This window comes from Urocitellus parryii, chromosome 3, assembly GCF_045843805.1.
Source record: "Urocitellus parryii isolate mUroPar1 chromosome 3, mUroPar1.hap1, whole genome shotgun sequence".
Lineage (NCBI taxonomy): Eukaryota > Metazoa > Chordata > Mammalia > Rodentia > Sciuridae > Urocitellus > Urocitellus parryii.
In genome coordinates this window covers 121,807,060-121,831,182 of record NC_135533.1, presented here as the reverse complement: position 1 = coordinate 121,831,182, position 24,123 = coordinate 121,807,060, and the positions used below count along the sequence as shown (strand labels likewise).

Genomic DNA, 24,123 nt, shown 5'->3' with positions numbered 1-24,123 from the left:
TGGAAGGTCCTCAAGAGTCCTCCTCTATCAGACATGGCAGTATCCCAGGGGTTCAGTGAGTCCAGAGCGCTTGTTTCTGCACCTCTTAGGGTGCAGGCAGGACAGGCGGGGGTTTCCCCAAGTCGTTAGGGAGCATCTTTCAGCAGCTCTGTAGGGGCAGGCCAGACTGTTAACTGCTGTAACAGTCACAAGGCTCTGGTTTCCTGTTGGCCAGCAGGCTGGGGGCTGCGGTAGGACCTCAGGGAGGTGGTCTCCTGGGCTCTGGTTTCCTGTTGGAGTCCAGGGCGGGCTGGCAGTTGTGTAGAGACACAGGGAGTGTGGTCCCCTGGGGTCGGTTTTCAGTCTTAGGAGTTACTGTCCTGGTTTGTAGAAGGTCATCTCGGAGACTTATTTTCTGGTCCTTGGTTTTGTGGCTGGTACCGGGGCCTCCTGGGAGTTGTAGTAGAGCCAGGTCCTCTGGGCTCCAGTTTCCTGGTAGGGTCCCGGGGAATGCTGGGAGTTGTAGTAGAGCCGGGTCCTCTGGGCTCCAGTTTCCTGGTAGGGTTCCCGGGCATGCTGGGAGTTGTAGTAGAGCCTATAGGAGGCAAGTTCTCTGGGCTCCGGTTTCCTGGTAGGGTCCCAGGGCATGCTGGGAGTTGTAGTAGAGCGTCTAGGAGGTCCTACTAAGCCGAGAGTTGATTGTGGTTGTGTTGGTCCTGCAAAGGCCGGTGCTTGGTTGTTGCAGAGTTGTTCTGCAGTGAGGAGACCTGTCCCACAGCGGTGTCCCTCGGCGGAAGCTGCGCTGCGCCGCAGGGGAGGAGGCGGCGTCCTGGCTAAGCTGCTGCGCCGAAGGAGCACCCGCTGGCCCCTGAGGCTCGCGGCTCCCGACCAAGTCGGCGTCGCGCTGCACCGCTCTTTCCCGGAGCCTCCTGAACCATGTCTGTGGTAAGCTGACTCCCATTTCCTCTCGGGTGCGCAGCTGGTTCAGGCTCGGGTCGCCAGCGCGCGGAAAAGGCCGAGTAGTACAGGCGGCTCTGCCCTCGCCTTGGACCGCTGCTCTGCCCTGGCCTAGCTCTTGGGCCGCGGCTCTGGCCTGGCCTTGGACTGCGGGGTCTGCCCTAGCCAAGCTCTTGGACTGCAGGCCCCGCACTGGCTTTGACCGCGGGCTCTGCCCTGGCCTTAGACTGCAGGCCCTGCCCTGATCAAGCTCTTGGACCGCGGCTCTGGCCTGGCCTTGGACTGCGGGGTCTGCCCTGGCCGGGCTCTTGGACTGCAGGCTGGGTGGCTGGAGAGGGCAGGTATCTTTCCAGATGCTGCTGTTCCTGGCTGATGGAAGGAACGTTCACCTTCTGGGCACCCCTCCCGTGGCTGCTGGCTCACGTATTCCCCAAGTCTTTAGGGAGCATCTTTCAGAAGCTCTGTAGGTGATTTGGTGAAGCCCCTGGGTACTTGATGGAGGAAAGTTCTGGAGACCCTCTCCCTTCTGGATGGGAAACCTTGTGCTGTGGTTTCACAGTCCCTCCAAGTGATTCTGATGCAGGACCCCACCTGTCTGGAGGATGCAGCAATAGCAAAATTCCTGAAGTCACAGAACCCATTTTTCAGATTTGACATTAAGTGCTTTTATCTCATTTGGGCTAAATGCTTGTCTGATTATTGTGTTTCACAGGAGTGGGCATAACAGGGTCAGCCATTCCAAATTAACACACCAGATTTTGCTTCCACATGCCTGTCCTACTTTTTGTTACAGTTGTCTCCAAATCCAGAGGCTATCTTGGAAGATCTTACTGTTTCCTTTATTAGTAAACCTTTTATCACTTTTTAAAAACTTTGAAACTAAAAAATAACTGCCATCAATCTGATGCTGCCACTAGTTCTAGAATTTTCTTTCTTTTTTTTTGGCTATGCGCTAGGGATTGAACCTAGAACCCTGCTGCACATTAGACAAGGGCTCTACCTCTGACCTCCATTCTAGCTCAAAATTTGGGACTTTTAAAATTCCCATTCATATCTTAAGAGTTAATTAGGCGAATCACTTAAGTAGTTCAAAACCAGCCTCTGAAGCAGAGGCTTGTATATTATTCCCCAACCCTGAGGGAAAGAATTTAGGCTCCTTCCTGGAGCTGTATGTACATTGCTTATCTTCCTTGTTCTGCGATGTTGTTGACTGCTGTTATGCTTCACAACTATTTCTTTGGGACAACATTATCAAAAGTGAGTGCACATGTCCCATTACAGAGGTGTTGCTGCTATGTGCTACAGCCAGTTATTACCATGAAACAGGCCAAATCATCTTAAGACAGGCTGTTGCTAAGGAAAACAGACATTGTTTATTTGATAACATTCATGAAATGTATTTTTTTGGTGGGGATACCAGGGTGCTTAACACTGCACTACATCTCTAGCCCCCTTTAAAAAAAATTTCTTTTTGAGACAGGGTCTGGCTAAGTTGCTTAGGCACTCACTTGTTGCTAATGCTGGTTTTGAACTTGCAATACTTCTGCCTCAGTCTCCTGAGTCGCTGGGATTACAGGTGTGTTCTGTGCCCAGTATGAAATATAATATCTTAAGAATTTTTTCAACTAGAGTCTGATATTCTTATTGTTCATGTATATAGTCCTAAATCTTGAACAAAATTAAATCATCTTAGAACAAATCACTTACGGTTTTTCTTCTTTTGAACAAAACAATAAGCTAAGCAGAGTCAGGCATTATGGTGTTCACCTGTAATCCCAGCTACTCAGGAAGCTGAAGCCAGAGAATCATAAGTTTTAGGTCAGTGTGGGCAGCTTAGTGAGACTCTGTCTCAAAATAAAAGGGTCTGAGGGGTGTAGCTCAGTGGTACAATGAGTCCCCAGCACGCTTGAGGCCCTGGGTAGCTCAGAGGTACAGTGAGTGCCCAGCATGCTTGAGGCCCTAGGTTGGATCCCTAGTGTGGGAGGGTGGGAGAAGCTAGATTGTTAGTTGAAAAATACTTATAATTCTGGAACCTCTCATTGTCACTACTCTGCACATTTTCCGTTCTCCACAGTGAGACTCATCAGGGACTAGCAAGGCATAGGTCTTGGTTGTGAAGACATCTGTGTCATTTCAGGAATCGGTGACATTCAGAGATGTGGCTGTAGACTTCTCCCAGGAGGAGTGGAACTGGCTTCAGCCTACTCAGAGAGATTTGTATAGATGTGTAATGTTGGAGAACTACAGCCATCTGGCTTCACTGGGTGAGTATTCCTCCCAATTGCCAACAGGCCACAATTTCATCTTTATTATAGATGTTGGAAATGGATTTTTACAAATTATTTCATCAGATGGAAGTATAACATCATCAAATCTTCAAATTTTTCATACTTCAATCTGCTACTTATTTTAATGGTCCCTTTTTTCTTAGAGTTTAAGGACTGACTTTGAATTTATTTTGTTTTCTGTAAGCAGGTCTTTCCATTTCTAAGCCAGATGTGGTTTCCTTATTGGAGCAAGGGAAAGAGCCCTGGCTGGGAAAAGGAGACGTGAGCAGAGATCTCCCTTCAGGTGGGTGAGGTAGAAACTGCCAGGGAAAGTTTTTAAAGTAACAGCACCATTAGTCAATGAAAAGGCAATACTTTTAGAATGCAAGTTGGGAATTTTCCCACAAACATACCAACGATGTGGAGATGATGAAGCCTTGCTTACAGCGTACATGAGAGAACTCAGCCACATCCCAGCCCTTCTTTTTCTTTCTTTTCATATTTTATTTAGAGACAGGGTCTTGTGGAGTTGCTGAGGCGGCTTCCACTCGTGACCCTCCTGCCTCTGCCTTCTGGGCTGTTGGGATGCAGTATGGCCGCCAGGCCTGGCCTCACTGTGCCTCCTGCTATCTCACCTTTCTTCCTTCAAATCAGCAAATGTGTCTGTTGCTTAAATAAGAAGTCATGTATAGTTTATAGTGCTGTTCTTTTTAGTCATCTTGGAAAGATTAAATCGTTGTTGTTTGGCTGGTTGATGATCGATTCATTTATTCATGTATTAATATTAACTGAAATTTTAATCTTGTCAAGACTTTCTCTCAGGCAATACAGAGACTAAACGATATACAAAATTGTTTAAACTATCAAAGAATTTGTGGCCTTTGTGTGTTTTTAAGAAACACGAGTTAGAGATTAGCAGTTCCACAATGAGAGAAGGAATTTCAAGTTGGTATTTTAGGCCGGAATATTTTGGGTAGGGATTGAAAAGAAAACAAAAAACAGGAAAATCCTGGGTTTTATTTATTTATTTATTTAATATTTTTTTAGTTGTTGATGGACCTTTATTTTATTTATTTGTATGTGCTACTGAGAATCGAACCCAGTGCCTCATACATGCTAGGTAAGCATGCTACCACTGAGCCACAACCCTAGCCCCAGGAAAATCCTGGTTTTAGAAAAAAGATGACAGATAAGTTTGAGATATACTTGTTGGGATTAGAGGATGATACAAATGAAGGTGTTCAGCCATGGTTGTTGGAATGTATCTTAGAAAAAAGTTCAGGCTAGAGATGCAGATTTAGGGATCTTACACAAAGAAGTAAAAATTGAAGCCATAAATAAACTGAGAATGACTCCGAACGCCTTCCTCACCTTTGGTTGGCAATGCAATTGCTGATCAGACGCATCTTTATTTTTATTTTTTTGGTACTGAGGATTGAACCTAGGGGTGCAAAACCATAGAGCCCCAGCCCCATCTTTTTATTTTTAATTTTTTTAACATTAAGAAATTTTTTTAGTTGTACATGGATATAATACCTTTATTTTTATTTACATGGTGCTAAAGACTGAACCCATGCAAGGCAAGCCCTTTACTACTGAGCCACAACCCCAGCACCCCAATTCTTTTTATGTTTTAATTTGAGACAGGGTCTCCCTAAGTTGCTTAGGGCCTCTCTAGTTCCTGAGGCTGGCTTTGAACTTATGATCCTTCTTCCTCAGCCTCCTAAGATACTGGGATTATAGACATGTGCTATTGCACCTGGCTGATGAACCTCTTTAAAAATACATATGGCCATGCCCACTCTTGAAAATTTATTATGGAAAAAATATGAATCTATATTTGTATGTCTTTAGAAAAAGTTCTGTAACCTCTGTAGCTGGTGCTGAATCAGAGGTCTACTAAAGGCACAGTGACCTTTAGAGAATGGTCCTATTGAGGAAAAAGGAAGACATCTGTGTTTAGGAAATAGCAGCATATAAGGCCTGAAGAGGCAACAGGAGATGTGCTGTAAGAACATCTCTTGCTGTCAAGAGAGTAGTTGTCATTAATGTCCTGGTACAGAGGCTTCTAAGAGGATGCAGAGAAGGTGTTAGGAAGAAGGTGCTGATGTGGACTAAAGTCAAGTGGGAAAACATGTACAGGGGACTTTATTCAAATGCAAGTTAAACAGTAAAGATGTCTTTTTCTAAACTTTTATTCATTTAGTTAGTTGTGATAGGGTCTTGCCATTACCCAAGCTGGTCTCAAATTCGTGGGCTCTAGCAGTCCTCCTGCCTCAGCCTCCTGTGTAGCTGGGGTGATAGGCATTTGCCATCTGACTTGTTTTGGGCAATAAAAACAAACAAACAAAATCCAAAACCAATGCGATCACATATTGGGGAAGTAAGAAAAGGGACAGCGTGGAGGAATTGCTCGGATTTCACTACTGTACTGTGGCTCTTGGAAATTTTGTCTTTCTTCCCAGTACTAGCGATTGAACAGGGGTTTAAGCATGCTAGGCAGGTCCTCTATCACTGAACTATGCCCCCCACCCCAGCCTTTATTTTATTTTTTGATACAGGATCTCATTAAGTTGGCCAGACTGGCCTTGAACTTGTGGTTCTCCTGCCTCAGCCTCCTGAGTAATTTGGATACAGGTGTGCACCATCATGTCTGGCTTTCCTGTTACATTTTTTGGGGGTACTTAGTACTAAGGATTGCACATAGGGGTGTTTAATCTCTGAGCCACATCTCCAGCCCTTTTTATTTTTTTTTATTTTGAGATAGTGTCTCCCTAAGTTGCTTAGGGCCTCACTGGTTGCTGGGGCTGGCTTTAAACTTGGGATTTTCCTGCCCCAGCCTCCTGAACCACTGGGATTATAGCCGTGAACCACCATACCTGGCTCTGTATCTTTTTTTGAAAACTCCTTATTGTGAAATATCACACAGAGACAGTAATGATGTGTAATCATAAACATGCATCTTTTTTTTTTTTTTTTTGGTACCAGGATTGAACTCAGGGTACTTAACCCTAACCATATCCCCAGCCCTTTTTATATTTTATTTAAAGACAGGATCTTGATAAATTGCTTAAGGACTTTGCTAAGTTGCTGAGGCTGGCTTTGAACTCACGATCCTCCTGCCTCAGCCTCCTGAGATGCTGGGATTACAGGCGTGTGCCACCATACTTGGCTAAAGTAAACACTTTACATTTAAAAGTTTTTACCATAACCTAGTCTAGCTCTAATAAGATCAATAGAGACATCTAGGTAGTTGAGGGAGGCAGAAAGATTGGTAACAAAATAAGGACATAGAATCCACAGGACATAGTAATTGAATAGATGAACATGACTAGACATGAAGAAGGTTCAGGAATTATGGTTGGTATCATCATTTGCTTGGTAGTATTATCTCCTAAGAAGAGAATGATGAGCAAGTTTGTGTAGGGGCTCAAGAGTTTATCAGTTTGTGTTTTGGGTCTCCGTGGGACACCTGAGTATCATTTATGGAGCTGAAGAAAGATATCTCAGTGCTCCTCAAGTTTTAGTCTGCACAAAAGTCACCTGGAGAAGTACCAAATCCTTCCTGGGCATCTCCCAGAAATTCTGTGAGTAGGTTGGGGGTAGAGTGCCAGATTTGCATTTTGAACAAATTACCAGGGGATGCTGATATTGAGCTAAACTAGATATTTAGGAGTTACCTGGAGAGATTTTTAAATGTTTAAATTTCTTTGTAAAATTCCTGTGTGATTACTACTGAGTTTTTTTCTTAACTAACTTTCCCCAGTTCTTACTAACAAGCTATATTGCTTCTCTACAGCCAAAGCTAGTGAATTTGTGTATTTATATCACTTAAACTTTGTTGTAGAAATAAAAATACCCCAAACCTTTCTAGACTGATTTTTTTTCTTGTAAATACTGAAAGGATGTTTTGAAAATAACAAACTTTACTTTAGGATGGCTTTATGTTCACAAAATTGAGAGGAAAATACAGATAGTTTCCATTCAGCCGTGGTCTCCACACATATACAACTTCCCCGGTATTGACGTCCCTTGCTACAGTAGTGCATTTCATATAAAGGGACTTGAGCACCATGGATTTTATTGTCCAGAGTGTGTCCTGGAATCGGTCCCTGTGGATACAGAGGGATGACTGTGTTCTCTGTTGCATCTTGCTGTATCGGTTGGGATGTCCAGTGTCATGTGTAAAGGCAGTGGTGGGGGCACATCCTTCTTCTCCTGGTGTCACCAGGAAAGCTTCCTAGTTCTCACCATTCTGCATGATGTTAACTTGAGCTTTGTGGGTTTTAGATCAAGTTGACGGATCTCCCCTTCATTCCTGTTTTGCCAGGAGTTGTCATGAGTGGGTTTTGGAGTCGGCAGGTGCTTTTTCGTATCTGTGAATTTGTGATTTCTGCCTCGTGTGTTGTGTTACGGTAATTGATTCTCAAATGCTGAACCAGCCCTGCATATCTGCAATCAGTCCCACTTGGTGCTGGGTGTGGTTCTTTTTATACGCTGTTGGGTCTGACTTGCTAATACAGGTAACCCTTTAGACCTGTGGAGGGTTGGATCTAGGACTGTCTGCCTGCAGATGCTCAGATGGCATAGAGTTTTCATATGAGCTGTCACATCCTCCTGTGCACTTTAAATCACCTCTAAGTTATTCATAGTGCCTGATGCAGCATGAATTCTACAGGAATTTATTGCACTGTTGTTGGGCAATAATGACAAGTCTATATACATGTTCAGTAATTGTTTTCTTGAATTTTTTAAACATTTATTTTTTAGTTGTAGGTGGACACAATATCTTTATTTTATTTTTTTGTGGTGCTGAGGATCGAACCCAGTGGCTTACGCATGCTAGGCGAGTGCTGTACCTCTGAACCACAACCCTAGCCCTTTCTTGAATATTTTTGATGTGTGGTTGAATCTGTGGATACAGAGAGCCAACTACTCAGGGAAGATTTCTACATGATGTTCATGGGAGACAATGCTTATAATTTTCTTTTCTTCTAATATCTTTGGTATTAGGGTAACGTTGACCTTCTAGAACGAGTTAGGAAGTATTCTCTTTGTTTCTGTCTTCAGAAAGAGAGTGTAGAGAATTTGGCAAAAATTCACCAGTGAACCCATCTGGACGTGGTACTTTCTGTTCAGGAAAGTTATTATTGATATAGTTCTTTAATTGATACAGGCCTATTCAGGTTGTCTTTTTTTTTTTTTTCCAGTTGTAGATGGACAGATGCCTTTATTTTATTTTATTTATTTTTATGTGGTGCTAAGGATCCTGTGGTAGGCCAGTGCTCTGCCACTGAGCCCCAGCCCCAGCTCAGGTTGTCTTAGTTTTAATAGTTTGTGTCTTTTAAGCAATTGTGACATTTCATGTGGGTTTTCAAATTCATATGCACCGAGTTGCTTAGAACATTCCTTTACTATTCTTTTAATGTTCAGGGGATATGAAGTGACCCTTTTCCACCAACATTTGTGTCATCTCTTTTTTTCCTTACTTAACATGCCTAGCATCTTACTATTGATTTTTTATTTTCCCTTGCTGAGGGCCACAGCTGAGTCGGGATGACGCATGGCATTTTTGCCAGAAGTAGTGGTTGAGAGGTGACGCCAGCAAGTCATTTAGATGATGACTTTTGAGTTCTTGTGGAGTTCCCATTGAATTCCGGTTGAGCTCTCCCGGAGATTCCTGAAGAGTTCTCATTGGTTGGGGAAGTGCTGGAGGCGGGATTTTCTGGTTGGGGGTTCCTGGAGGAGCCGTGTGGCGTTCAGGGGAGTTCCCGGGGAGCGTGTGTGGAGTGTGCTGGTGGAGTTCCGAAATAAAGTTTGTTCCTGCTTCAGTGGCTCATGATTTGTGCCCAGCCAGACTGTGGCATTCCCTATCCAATATCTTATTTTCAATTTCATATTTCTGCTCCAATTTTTCTTTTTCTCTTGCTTACTTTGGATTTAATTTGCTCTTTTTCTAGCTTCTTAAAGAGGATTGATTTTGAATCTTTTTTTTTTTAAATACATAGATGCATTCATTGCTGTGTATTTCCCCCTAATCGCTGCTTTAGCAGTATTCCGCTAATTTTGGTAAGTTCTATTTTCATTTTCATTTGTGTCAAAGTATTTTTAATTTTTTTTTTTTGCAATTTATTCTTTGACCTCTGTGTTATTTAGAAGTGTGTTGTTTAATCTCCATGTATTTGGAAATTTTCCTTTTAACCCTTGTTTTTTATTTCTAGTTCACTGATTTCTTGTTCCATTTAATTCTGCTGTGGTCTTGGGAGGATATGTCATGGTTTCTACTCTTTCAAATGTGTAAAGGTTGTTTTATGACCCAGAATGTGATCTGTCTTGGTGAAAGTTCCATGTGAGCTTGAGAAAATGTGTACTCTGTTTTTGCGAGAACATTATAGAAGTTATACTTAGTGCGTTAAAGGTGTCATTGAGGTCAATTGTGTCCTTACTGATTTCCTGCCTACTGGATCTGTGCATTTCTGATAGAGAAGTCTTCAATTGTCTTCAACTGTGATACTGGATTCATCTATTACTGTTTCTTCTTTTTTTGGGTACTGGGGATTGAACTCAGGGGCACTTGACCACTGAGCCACATCTCCAGCCCTATTTTGAATTTTATTTAGAGACAGGGTCCCACTGAGTTGCTTAGGGGCTCTCTGTTGCTGAGGCTGGCTTTGAACTCATGATCCTCCTGCGTTAGCCTCCTGAGCTGATGGGATTACAGGTATGGCCACTTCGCCAGGTTGTATTTCTCCTTTTGGGTATAAAATGCCCCATCTATTTTGATATTCTGTTGTGATGTGAATATACACTAAGAATTATAATGTTTTCTAGGAGCATTCTGTATTTGTAATAATATTTTTGGGGTTCCAGGGCTGGAACCCAGGGTCTCATACATTCTTTTGACATTATGAATTTATTTATTTATTTTTTTGAGAGAGAGAGAGGGAGAGGGAGAGAATTTTAATATTTATTGATTTATTTTTTTAGTTTTTGGCGGACACAACATCTTTGTTTGTATGTGGTGCTGAGGATGGAACCCGGGCCGCATGCATGCCAGGTGATCGCGCTACCGCTTGAGCCACATATATATATATTTTTTATTAGTTGTTTAAAACATTACAAAGCTCTTGACATATTATATTTCATACATTTGATTCAAACGGATTATGAACTCCCATTTTTACCCCGTACACATATTGCAGATTCACATCGGTTACACATCCACTTTTTTACATACTGCCATACTAGTGTATGTTGTATTCTGCTGCCTTTCCTATCTTCTGCTATCCCCCCTCCCCTCCCTTCCCCTCCACTCCCATCTTCTTTCTCTACCCCATCTACTGTAATTCATTTCTCTCTCTTGTTTTTTTTCCCCCTTCCCCTCACTTCCTCTTATGTCATTTTGTATAACAATGAGGGTCTCCTTCCTTTACCATGCAATTTCCCTTCTCTCTCTCTTTCCCTCCCCCCTCTCGTCCCTGTTTTATTGGTGATCTTCTTCTCATGCTTTTCCTCCCTATTCTGTTCTTAGTTGCTTTCCTTATATGAAAGATGACATTTGGCATTTGTTTTTTAGGGATTGGCTAGCTTCACTTAGCATAATCTGCTCTAGTGCCATCCATTTCCCTGCAAATGCCATGATTTTGTCATTTTTTAGTGCAGAGTAATACTCCATTGTGTATAAATGCCACATTTTTTAATCCATTCATCGATTGAAGGGTATCCTGGTTGGTTCCACAGTCTTGCTATTTGCATTGTGCTGCTATGAACATCATTGTAGCAGTATCCCTGTAGTATGCTCTTTTTAGGTCTTTAGGGAATAGTCCAAGAAGGGGAATAGCTGGGTCAAATGGTGGTTCCATTCCCAGCTTTCCAAGGAATCTCCATACTGCTTTCCAAATTGGCCGCACCAATTTGCAGCCCCACCAGCAATGTACAAGTGTACCCTTTTCCCTACATCCTCGCCAGCACTTGTTGTTTGACTTCATAATGGCTGCCAATCTTACTGCAGTGAGATGGTATCTTACGGTGGTTTTGATTTGCATTTCTCTGACTGCTAGAGATAGTGAGCATTTTTTCATGTACTTGTTGATTGATTGTATGTCCTCCTCTGAGAAGTGTCTGTTCAGGTCCTTGGCCCATTTGTTGATTGGGTTATTTGTTATCTTATTGTTTAATTTTTTGAATTCTTTGTATACTCTGGATATTAGGGCTGTATCTGAAGTGTGAGGAGTAAAGATTTGTTCCCAGGATGTAGGCTTCCTATTTACCTCTCTTATTGTTTCTCTTGCTGAGAAAAAACTTTAGTTTAAGTAAGTCCCATTTGTTGATTCTTGTTGTTAACTCTTGTGCTATGGGTGTCCTATTAAGGAATTTGGAGCCTGACCCCAGAATATGTAGATCGGAGCCAACTTTTTCTTCTATCAGACGCAGAGTCTCTGATTTGATATCAAGCTCCTTGATCCATTTTGAGTTAACTTTTGTGCACGGCGAGAGAAGGGGATTCAGTTTCATTTTGTTGCATATGGATTTCTAGACTCCCCAGCACCATTTGTTGAAGATGCTATCCTTCCTCCATTGCATGCTTTTAGCCCCTTTATCAAATATAAGATAGTTGTAACTTTGTGGATTAGTCTCTGTTTCCTCTATTCCCTACCATTGGTCCACCCTCCTGTTTTGGTACCAGTACCATGCTGGTTTTTTTTACTATTGCTCTGTAGTATAGTTTGAAATCTGGTATCACTATACCGCCTGATTCACACTTCCTGCTTAGAGTTTCTTTAGCTATTCTGGGTCTTTTATTTTTCCATATGAATTTCATGATTGCTTTGTCTATTTCTATAAGAAATGCCATTGGGATTTTGATTGGCATTGCATTAAACCTATAGAGTACTTTTGGTAATATTGCCATTTTGATGATATTAGTTCTGCCTATCCATGAACAGGGTATATTTTTCCATCTTCTAAGATCTTCTTCTACTTCTCTCTTTAGGGTTCTGTAGTTTTCATTGTATAAATCTTTCACCACTTTTGTTAGGTTGATTCCCAAGTATTTTATTTTTTTTTGAGGATATTGTGAATGGAGTGTTTTTCCTCATTTCCATTTCATAAGTTTTGTCGCTGATATACAGGAATGCCTTTGATTTATGCGTGTTGATTTTTTATCCTGCCACTTTGCTGAATTCATTTATTAGTTCTAGTAGTTTCTTTGTAGACCCTTTTGGGTCTTCTAGGTATAGAATCATATCATCCGCAAATCGTGATAATTTAAGTTCTTCTTTTCCTGTTTTTATGCCTTTAATTTCTTTCGTCTGTCTAATTGCTCTGGCCAGTATTTCGAGAACTATGTTGAACAGAAGTGGTGATAGAGGGCATCCCTGTCTTGTTCCAGATTTTAGAGGGAAAACCTTCAATTTTTCTCCATTAAGAATGATGCTAGCCTGAGGCTTAGCATAGATAGCTTTTACAATGTTGAGGTAAGTTCCTGTTATCCCTAGTTTTTCTAGTGTTTTGAACATTTGTCGAATGCTTTTTCTGCGTCTATCGAGATGATCATATGTTTCTTATCTTTAAGTCTATTGATGTGGTGAATAACATTTATTGATTTCCGTATATTGAACCATCCTTGCATCCCAGGAATGAATCCTACTTGATCATGGTGCACAATTTTTTTGATGTGCCTGTGTATCCGATTCGCCAGAATTTTATTGAGGATTTTTGCATCTAGGTTCATTAGAGATATTGGTCTGTAGTTTTCTTTCTTTGAAGTGTGTTTGTCTGGTTTCAGAATCAGGGTGATGTTGGCCTCATAGAATGAATTTGGAAGAGCCCCCCCTTTTTCTATTTCCTGAAATAACTCGAAAAGTATTGTTATTAATTCTTCTTTAAAGGTTTTGTAAAACTCCGCTGTATACCCATCCGGTCCTGGGCTTTTCTTGGTTGGTAGTCTTTTGATTGCTTCTTCTATTTCATCCATTGATATTGGTCTGTTCAAATTGTGTATCCTTCTGACTCAGTCTGGGCAAATCATATGACTTAAGAAATTTATCGATGTCATCACTATCTTCTATTTTATTGGAATATAGTGTTTCAAAATAATTTCTAATTGTCTTCTGTATTTCTGTAGCATCTGTTGTGATATTGCCTTTTTCATCCCGTATGTTAGTAATTTGAGTTCTCTCTCTTCTTCTCTTCATTAGTATGGCTAAGGGTCTGTCGATCTTATTTATTTTTTCGAAGAGCCAACTTTTAGTTTTGTCAAATTTTTCAATAGTTTCTTTTGTTTCAATTTTGTTGATTTCCACTCTGATTTTAATTATTTCTTGCCTTCTGCTACATTTGCTGTTGTTTTGTTCTTCCTTTTCTAGGGCTTTGAGATGAACTGTGAGCTCATTTATTTGTTGTTTTTTTCTTTTTTTAAGGAATGACCTCCAGGCAATGAATTTCCCTCTTAAAACTGCTTTCATTGTGTCACATAGATTCCGATATGTTGTGTCTGTGTTTTCATTTATATCTAAGAATTTTTTGATTTCCTCCTTTATGTCTTCTGTAACCCATTGATCATTCAGTAACATATTGTTTATTTTCCATGTGATGTAGGATTTTTCCTTCCTTCTTTTATCATTGATTTTCAGTTTCATTCCATTATGATCAGATAAAATGCATGGTATTATCTCCACCCCTTTATATTTACTGAGGGTTGCCCTATGGCATAATATATGGTCTGTTTTTGAGAAGGATCCATATGCCGCTGAGAAAAAAGTATATCCACTTGATGATGGTTGATATATTCTATATATGTCAGTTAAGTCTAGGTTATTGATTGTGTTATTGAGTTCTATAGTTTCTTTATTCAACTTTTTTTTGGAGGATCTGTCCATGGTGAGAGAGGTGTGTTGAAGTCACCCATAATTATTGTGTTGTGGTCTATTTGATTCTTGAACTTGGGAGAGTTTGTTTTATGAACGTTGCAGCACCATTATTTGGTGCATAAATATTGATAATTGTTATGTGTTGTTGGTTAATGGTTTCTTTTAACAGTATATAATGTCCTTCCTTATCCCTTTTGATTAACTTAGTCTTGAAGTCGATTTTATTCGATATGAGGATGGCAACCCCTGCTTGCTTACGAGGACCGTGTGCATGGTATGTCTTTTCCCAACCTTTCACCTTTAGCCTGTGTATGTCTTTTCCTATCAGATGTGTCTCCTGGAGGCAGCATATTGTTGGATTTGTTTTTTTAATCCATGTTACCAGCCTATGTCGCTTTATTGGTGAGTTTAAGCCATTAACGTTCAGAGTTACTATTGATATATGGTTTGTACTTCCAGCCATGTTTGATTATTTATCTTTTTTAAATTTTAATTTGGTTTGTTTCTCCATGATTAGCTTCCCCCCCGCCCTCTTGCTTTATTGAGGTACTTCACACTGTTGGTTTTAGTTATTGGTTTTCATTTCTTCCTCGTGTAGTGTTTTGCTCAAGATTCTTTGCAGTGCTGGTTTTCTGGCTGCAAATTCTTTTAACTTTTGTTTGTCATGAAAGATTTTTATTTCATTGTCGTACCTGAAGCTTAATTTTGCTGGATACAAAATTCTTGGTTGGCATCCATTGTCTTTCAGTGTTTGAAATATGTTGTTCCAGGATCTTCTCGCTTTCAGTGTCTGTGATGAAAAATCCGTTGTTAACCTTATTGGTTTACCCCTGAATGTAATCTGCCTCCTTTCTCTTGTAGCTTTTAATATTTTCTCTTTGTTCTGTATATTGGATATCTTCATAACGAAATGTGTCTTGGTGTTGGTCTACTGTGATTTTGTATGCTCGGTGTCCTGTATGCATCTACAATTTGTACATCCATTTCGTTTTTTATATCTGCAACGTTTTCTATAATTATTTCATTCAACAGGTTGCTCATTCCCTTGGTTTGAACCTTTATACCTTCCTCTATCCCAGTGACTCTTCACCAAGTTTGGTTTTTTTTTATGTTATCCCATATCTCTTGGATGTTTTTTTCATGATTTTTAACTAGCCTTTCTGAGTTGGCTAGACTCTTTTCAAGATGATATATTTTTTTCTTCACTATCTGACGTTCTGGCTTCTACTTGCTTCACTCTGTTAGTGATACTCTCATTTGAGTTTTTAATTTGATTTATAGTTTCCTTCATTTTAGAATTATTGATTGATTTTTTAAATAATCTCTATCTCGTGGCTGGGGCTGTGGCTCAAGCGGTAGCGCGCTCGCCTGGCATGCGTGCGGCCCGGGTTCGATCCCCAGCACCACATACCAACAAAGATGTTGTGTCCGCCGAGAATTAAAAAATAAATATTAAAAAATTCTCTCTCTCTCCCTCTTCTCTCACTCTCTCTAAAAAAAAAAAATAATAATCTCTATCTCCTGATAAAGATGCTTATTTGCTTCTTTTATCTGTTTATGTAGTTCATTTTCAATGTGTTCTTTCATTGTTTGAATTTGCTGCCTCATGTCCTCTTTAAGATTCCATTCCATCTGTCTCAGGTATTCCTTGAGTTCTTTATTTGACCATTTTTTCTGATGCCTCTAGGTCTTCCTGTATATTTAGGCTGTCCTGCATTGTTTGTACTCCTTTTCTTCCTTGCTTTTTCATGCTTCTCATGTTACTTCTTGTTCTGTTTGACTGCTGAGTTACTATTTACTCTTATAAATTTATTTGGTTTTCTGTGTCTCTGGAGTCTGTCTTTTGTGATGGGAGACTATGACTAGAGATGATGAGTTTTGTTGCACTTTAATGCAGATTTATTCGTTTCCTAAACTGTGTATGGATTCTGATGGCATATAGTGGTCTGCAATTTGGTCTTGGGACTTATATTTACGTTGAATGATGTGATGGTATTGAGGTTGGTATCTCTTGGCAACCTTGGCATGTTGCTCTACTGACGAGGGATATTAACAGGAGAATGGTCTGGAGTATTTGGGGGTAGCTTGGGACTTGTTAGCACTATATTACGCCTCAGAACATTTACCTATACATATTTAGTAAATTACACATAAACAGCGTCGTGATGCTTGGGAGGAAAGGTATTAGAAGGGAAGGGAAGAAGTCACTAAAGAGAATGAGAGTAAACAGGTAGAATTCAAGGAAAGGGGGATAAGGAAATTCAAAAGAAATGAAAAGACAAAAGAAAAAATAGAAAATAAAAAAAGAAAATAAAAAAAAAATAATAAAAAAATAAAAATAAATAAATAAATAAATTAATTTAAAAAAAACAAATAAAAAAATTGAAAAAATGGTCTTAGAGTTCAATTAACTTCTCTTCCAGTGGGTGGAGCTGTGCCCACCGGGCCAAGCTTCTCCTGTCAATCAGCCGGAACCAATCACTGTGAAACAGCTCCTCCTCCCCGACTGGGCGGGTCTCCAATCCTGATTGCCTAGGGACCTTTCTTGTGTCTAGTCACTTCCCCACTTTTCCTCCAGCCTGGCCCTGCTTACAGGTGACGCTCACCACAATACTGGCTACACGCCAGGTCTGCTGCTCCCAGGAGCCCTATTTTCTTGAACGGCTGGGCACACTCTCCGTGTTTGCCAGTCCCTCAGACTCTAAGGTTGTGGAGCTTGGGGCTGAGAACCCTCAGTGTATTTTGCTTGCCCTCCAGTAACCACGCCTCCGGTAGCTAGTGCAAGAGACCTCAGTTGTCAGTGCTGGTGGGAGCGATAGCTGGGGGTCCCCTCGGTCTGACTATTGCGCTCACAGGAGAGCTGGGAGGGTCCCTTGTGGTTTCCCTGCTGTGTGGAGGGGGGGGTTAGGGGGTTACACACCTGCCGCCGCTGGTTTCAATGAAGTTAACTCCTCTGCCGCATTCTGGTGACGTCAGTTCTCTGCCATGGTGATATTCCATGCGAATGGCGACAGTTCATTCCCTTTGCTGGCTGACTGATGCAACGGGTCGGTCCTGACCGGCTCTCCCCAGCCCTGTCTCAATCCTGTGGCCACTGCCTAAGGAGGCTCGGTTGGTATTAACCTCAGCAGGATCAGGAAAAGCCAACAAGTTGTTTCAGCGGGATCGGGATCGTTTAGTGCTGAGTCTCAGCAGTTTGTCTGCAAGACGCAGGCAATCGGGAGCCTGAATTCAGCCACTCCAGGCTTGGTGTGTGTTCTGAGAGGCCCAGATTGTTCGCCCCAGATCCACATCAGCTCAGCATTGCCTAGTGCTCCTGAGCAAACAGCATTTAGATGGTTTAAGACTCCCTATGCTCGTGCAGCTGAAGAGGTCAGAGACTTGATCTCTCCGTGCCCGCTGCTGTGTTGGATCTCCCCTCATACATTTTTGATAAATGTTTTGCCACTGATCTACACCCCAGCCTTGAGGACTCTCCTCATGCAGTGCTCTTCTTTAGATGTCTGCTTTGTCTGAAATTATTGTAACCACTCTTTCCTTCTTTTGGTCAGTGTTCGCATGGTTTTTCTTTCTATATTCTCTTTTTCTTTGATACCCTCTTGCTTTGCCCCCGTACTAGGGATTGAATCCAGGGCTCTTTGCCACTGGGCTACTTTCACAGCTGTTTTCTATTTCTTGAGGCAGTGCTGAGGTTACTAGCACCCCAGTAGAGCAGATTACTACTTGGAAATGTATACTGTCTGGGAAAATAAAAAGTCTGAAAAAAATCAGTAAGGAATAAAAGACAACAGACACTTTTTAAAAAGCCTGGCTCCTCCCACCCTCACTCTCCTTGGTAATAGTGTAAGTTCACCAATAAATTTCTAGTTTTCTATTTGTAGCAAAAAACCCCCCAAAAACAAAAAACCCAGAAATTAGATTTAAAGGCGTGGTACCTGGTGGGTCTTCCAGCCCTGAGAGGAACTGGAACTGAATAATCCTTTATTTAAGATCCTTTATTTAAGGGGAAGTACATCAGAAGTTTCCATGTGGCAGGCTTCTCGAGGAAGACAGGGTGGGAATGGGAAGACAAGTTGTTTGGTGGCTGATTATACCATCTCTGGCAGCTGCATTTGAACCTAGGGCTTGGAGCTGAGGCAGAGCACCAGCATGACCTGGGCTTTCTCGAACCAGGAGTCCCCAGAAAAGTGGCCTCCCTGCCATGTGTTGGCTCAACAGACCCATAATTCATGCCTGGCTTCCAGCAAGACAGGATTTTGCTTAGTTGCCCAGGCTGGCCTGGGATTGGAGATCCTCCTGCTAGGGCCTCCTGAGTAGCTGGGACTACAGTTGTGTGCTACCACATGTAGTTTGTATGTTAATATCTTAAACCTGGTTGTCTTGGTTGTGTTTTTTTACTCATTTTTTTGGGGACTCATAGGCAAAAATGATCCTAGATCCATGTAATTAACGCAGCTTTTTCCAGTATCGTTAAATGTGCAGATTTATTTAGGGATTTCAGCTCTAACTAGTCTCCTTGATGAAGCCTTTCTTTTTTGTGGCATAGATTTTCATGCTTCATCTTTTTTTTAAATGATTTTTACTCTAAATATAATGAACATATTCTTTTCTTATATCATTAGCTAATGTTTTCTTCTGTGTTCTCTTTACTGATACTCACAGCTTCTGAAGAAAATTTGTCAGTAACCCCACGGCTCTTACACAGATACTCAGTAGACATGTAATTGGCTTATGAAAGCGGCAGGAAAGGAATTTACTTTTTTCTTAATTGAGATCATTATTCCAGAAGCTATTTTGCTGTCTCCCCTCTTGTAATCATCCTGTATTTCTGTGTGTGTACAGCATAGGTACAGATGTTGATTCATTACTAAAACAGACATTAAAGATACAAGGTTGCTGGGTGCAGAGGCACATGCCTGTAATCCTAGCGGCTCAGGAGGCTGAGGCAGGATGATCTCGAGTTCAAATCAGCCTCAGCAATGGTGAGGCACTAAGCAACTCAGTGAGACCCAGTTTCTAAATAAAATACAAAGTAGGCTGAGAATATGGCTCAGTGGTTGAGCGCCCCTGAATTCAATACCAGGTAACCTCCCCCGCGAAAGGCATAAGGTCTATTTACTTTTCTCTAAAAGTTAACAGTGATAATATGGAATAGCATTCCTTCCCCCTCAAAATGTGTCAACTATGTTAGAAAGAAAAATGAATTGGTTTTATTTTTTGTGGTGTTGGGGTAGAGCCCAGGGTCTCATGCATGATAGGCAAGTAGTCTACCCCTGAGCTAGATTCTCAGCCCAGGAGAATAGTGAATTTTTAAATGTGTTATTGAGAAATAATGTTAAACTTACAGAAAAGTTGTAAGAATAACACAAAGAATACCCACATGCCCTTTACCTACACGGCTCACATGTTGCCACATTTGCCTTATCATTTGGTTTACATTTTTTCCTGAAACATTTGAGAATAAATTATACATATCATGGTATTTTACCCTTACATACTTGTGTATTTCCTAAGAATAAAGATTTGAAAACACACACACACACACGCACACACTTATATTTATTTTGGTACTGGGGACTCAACCTAGGGGTGCTTAACCACTGAACCACATCCTCAGTCCTTTTTGTTTTTTATGTTGAGACAGGGTTTCACTAAGTAGCTAAAGCTGGTCTTGAACTTGTGATCTTCCTGCCTTAGCCTCCCGAGTCACTGGGATTACAGGCATGCACCACCTGCCTAGTGAGGATTTGAATATATTTTTTTAAAAACCCCTTCAGCTGAACTTGGTGGTGCATATCTGTAGTTCCAGAAGCTTAGAGGCTGAGACAGGAGAATTGTGAGTTCAAGGCCAGTGTGGGCAATGTAATGAAAATCCTGTCTTGTTATGGTTTGCATATGAGGTGTCCTACAAAATCTCATGTGTGACACAATGCAAGAAGGATCAGAGGAGAAATGATCGGGGTGTGAGAGTCTTACCCTAATCAGTGAATTGATCCCTGATGGGAATAACTGAGTGGTAACTGGAGGCGGGTAGGGTATGGCTGGAGGAAGTGGTTCGTTGGGGTTGTGGCTGTGGGGTGTATATTTTGTTTCTGGAGAGTGGAGTCTCGCTCTGCTTCCTGATCACCATGTGAGCTGCTTCCATCTGCCACACTCTTCTGCCATGATGTTCTGCCTCACCTTGAGCTCCAAGGAATGAAGCTTGCCTTCTTTAGACTAAAACCTTTGAAACTGGGAACCCTCAAATAAACTTTTCCTCTTCAACTATTCTAGTCAGATCTTTGTGTCACAGCAGCAAAATAGCTGACTAGAACATGTCTCAAAAGATAAAAAGGGGGCTGGGGTTATGGCTCAGCAGTAGAACGCTCGCCTTGCACGTGCAAGGCCCTGGGTTCGATCCTCAGCACCACATAAAAATAATAAATAAATAAATAATAAAGTTATTGTGTCCAACTACAACTACAAAAAATGAATATTAAAAAAAAGATAAAAAGAACTAGGGTACTACTCAGTGGTAAAGCATCCTGGGTTCCATCCCTAGGATCACAAAGAACATAAATCACAGTTTTATATTATAAAATTTTGTTCCAAATGAAAAATGAAGTCACTTCCTAAAATTCAGGCTTGAGGAAATCAAAGCCTTGTCTGACTGTGAAAGGTATTGGATGGGAAGATAGCTGCGCCAATGCTGAGCCTCCTGTCCGCACAGAAGGCTGAGTCGGTGCGCAGTTCTTAGAGAAACCTTTTCTTTCCTCCCACTTGGCCCAGGTATTGTATGATGTTCCAAACAGCACTCAGCCCATAGTTGGATGTCTTGTGGGACCTGAAGAACACCTGCAGTGTTCATTAGCAGCATCATGGACTTGCCACTTTCAGATCATTCTGGCAACCAGTGCAGTTTGAACAGAGACCTGAACATGAGCTCCTGTCCTTCATGACCATCTGTCTCCTGGATGATTGTGTCTTTGTCCCCCTCTCCTTCGTTACTTACATGTGGTCTTTCCTCCTGTGTGTCCATATCTCTCTTAACCTTGTCTCTTCTGATTACTGGGCACACTGCTCAGACTTCACAGCTAAAGATAGCAGCTATGAAAGCCGTGGAATTGCTAAATTTTATTTTTAATTTCCCCCCAATTCTCTCATCAAAAAGGGAGGAATGGCAGAGTTGGGTGTGGTGACACATATGTGATCCCAGCAACTCAGAAATCTAGGACAGGATTGCAGGTTTGAGGCCAGCCTTGGCAACTTAGTGAGACCCTGTCTCAAAATAAAAAATAGAAGGGGCTGGGGCTGTAGCTCAGTGGTAGAATACTTGCCTAGCATGTGTGAGGCTCTGAATTTGATCCCCAGCACCACATAAAATAAAAACAAATGAAATAAAGGTATTGTGTCCATCTACAACTAAAAAATATTTTTAAAAAAAAGGTGGGGCAATGGTGGTGAGAAAAAGCCAAGTCTGGCCTGCTATCTCAGCCACTTGGGTGGCTGAGGCAGGATCATGAGTCATTTCCAGCTTGGGTAACCTAGTGAGACCCTGTCTCAAAAAAAGTAAGTAAGTAAATAAAAGGAATGGCTTTTAAATTTACTTAATACAAGGGAAAAAATTGCCTTATTTGCTTTTTTTTTTTTTTTGTATCTTTCAGTGTCAGAGTCAAGTGTTGAGATCCAAGAAGTTTCTCCAGAAGATGTTATTCATGATGACTCATCCCAGTATTTGATAATGGGAAGAATACTAAGCCAAGGTCCCATGTATTCCAGCATTAAAGGAACCTGGAAATGCAAGGGTGGTCCTGACACACTTCAAGGAAATCGGGGATGTACTGCGAAAGTGGCAGACCTTCACCAAGAAGCTCTGCCTCGACACGTGAGTATCTGTGCGGTAGAAAGGCCCTATGGATGCCGCGAGTGTGGGAAGACATTCAGTCGGCGGTTTTCCCTCGTGTTACATCAGAGAACTCACACTGGAGAGAAACCGTATGTGTGTAAGGAATGTGGCAAAACCTTTAGCCAGATTTCAAACCTGGTGAAACATCAGATGATACACACAGGGAAGAAACCCCACAAGTGTAAGGACTGCAATAAAACCTTTAGTTACCTTTCCTTCCTTGTTGAGCACCAGAGAACACATACTGGGGAGAAACCCTACGAATGTACTGAGTGTGGAAAGGCCTTCAGCCGTGCTTCCAATCTCACCCGACATCAGAGGATTCACATAGGGAAGAAGCAGTATGTTTGTAGGAAATGTGGGAGGGCCTTCAGCAGTGGCTCTGAACTTATTCGCCATCAGGTGACACACACTGCAGAGAAGCCTTACGAGTGCACCGAGTGTGGGAAGGCGTTCCGGCGCTCCTCACACCTCACTCGACATCACAGCATCCACACGACCAAGACCCCCTACGAGTGCCCTGAGTGTCAGAAGGCGTTCCGTTGCCACTCGTTCCTCACAAAACACCAGAGAGTCCATGCTGGAGAAAAGCTCTACGAATGCGACGAATGTGGAAAAGTCTTCACTTGGCATGCGTCTCTCACGCAGCACACGAAGACCCACACTGGAGAGAAGCCCTACACCTGTGCTGAGTGCAACAAAGCCTTCAGCAGGAGCTTCTCCCTCATTCTGCACCAGGTGACTCACACTGGAGAGAAGCCTTTTGTTTGCAAAGTGTGCAACAAATCCTTCAGCTGGAGTTCAAACCTTGCTAAGCACCAGAGAACACACTCACTGGACAACCCCTATGTTTATGAAAAGTCATTTAATTATCACTCTTTTCTTGCTGAACACACTATAAAGAAAACCTAAGAACAAATTCATCAGTAAACAGCAAAAGGTAATGCCTCACTTTCCCTTCAGACAACTCTCCGAAAGAAGCCTTGTGTAAATGTAAAGATGTGATCCACACCTTATTCAAAATCCTGCGGAAGAGTCCCAAAATCTGTGGGAAAGCCATTCTAGCTGCTCATTCTCTATCAGAAGACAAAATCACTATTGAGGAAATTGTTCTTATAACACTGAGAATACTCTTCATTTGGTAGGAGTCTCTCACTCTACTTTTGTAAATTCCTTACTATTAAGATATGAGGAAACTTTTATTTGAGATATCAGTCCTTACTCTTAATCTGTTAGTTCAGCCAGGACAGATGCATGGTAAGAAAGAGCTTTAGAAAAGGGTACTTTGGACATCAGAAAGTACATAAATGAAGTGATGCATAGAAACACAGTGCTTGGGAATTCCTATATTTTCCATGCACTATTTATTAAAATTTTAAATACTCTTGAAGGAGAGAAGGCAGTATCTGAAGCTCAGATGAGGGAATCATGTTGAAAAACTACTCTAATGAGCAGTCATCTTGGGTGGAATCAGTGTGGGGAAGGGTCTCATTTTGGGGTGGGGGGAGATGGGATTTTTTAAAAAAGTGAATTCAGAAGAGGAAGTTATGAATAAACCTTTTGGCTTTTACTAAACTAATCTTGTACCTGCTCATCTTCCACAGCATATGTGACTCTGAAAGTATAACTACTACGATATTGACATCCGCAAGAAGAGTGCTCTGCTTTCATAGGAACATCATACAAACACAGAAACATTAGGCGTTTTCTGGTTTTAACTTTGCAATGAGAGAATTTGGTTTTAAAGTTATGCTAACTCCTGTTTATCCTTGAATCTAACTAAGACAGTCTGAAATGGAAGATGCATCACAGCAAATTTCCCAGGCAGTTTCCCTTTTTTGTTCCATTTACAGAGAGAACAGTTTTCTCATAAGCACATATATAAGCCTTTTGGCATGATCAGCTGCCCAGCTGGCACAGCTCACACCTCAGGGTAAGTTTGCTTTGATCAGCAAGGTAAGCAATTTCATAGAAGGAATCAGTAAATAGGAGTAACTTTATCGAGCACTGATACTATAGTAGCTGCACATCTGTAAAAGGTGTTAATGGATAAATATCTCATTTCAGAGTCATTTTTTAATACCTTTATTTTATTTGTTTATTTTTATGTGGTGTTGAAGATCAAATCCAGTGCCTCACACATTCAGAGTCATTTTTTTAGGAG

The 24,123-nt window shown here is 41.4% G+C and overlaps 1 protein-coding gene across 1 annotated transcript; it reads left to right on the top strand.

Annotated features, from left to right (window-relative positions):
• The first annotated feature begins 674 nt into the window (after positions 1-674).
• Znf140 (zinc finger protein 140) lies at positions 675-23,835 on the top strand. The gene is made up of 5 exons (XM_077796043.1): positions 675-924; positions 3,074-3,200; positions 3,409-3,507; positions 21,718-22,899; positions 23,813-23,835. The coding sequence occupies exons 1-4, from the start codon at positions 916-918 to the stop codon at positions 22,869-22,871; spliced, it is 1,389 nt and encodes a 462-aa protein (XP_077652169.1). The 5' UTR covers positions 675-915; the 3' UTR covers positions 22,872-22,899; positions 23,813-23,835.
• Positions 23,836-24,123: the final 288 nt, after the last annotated feature.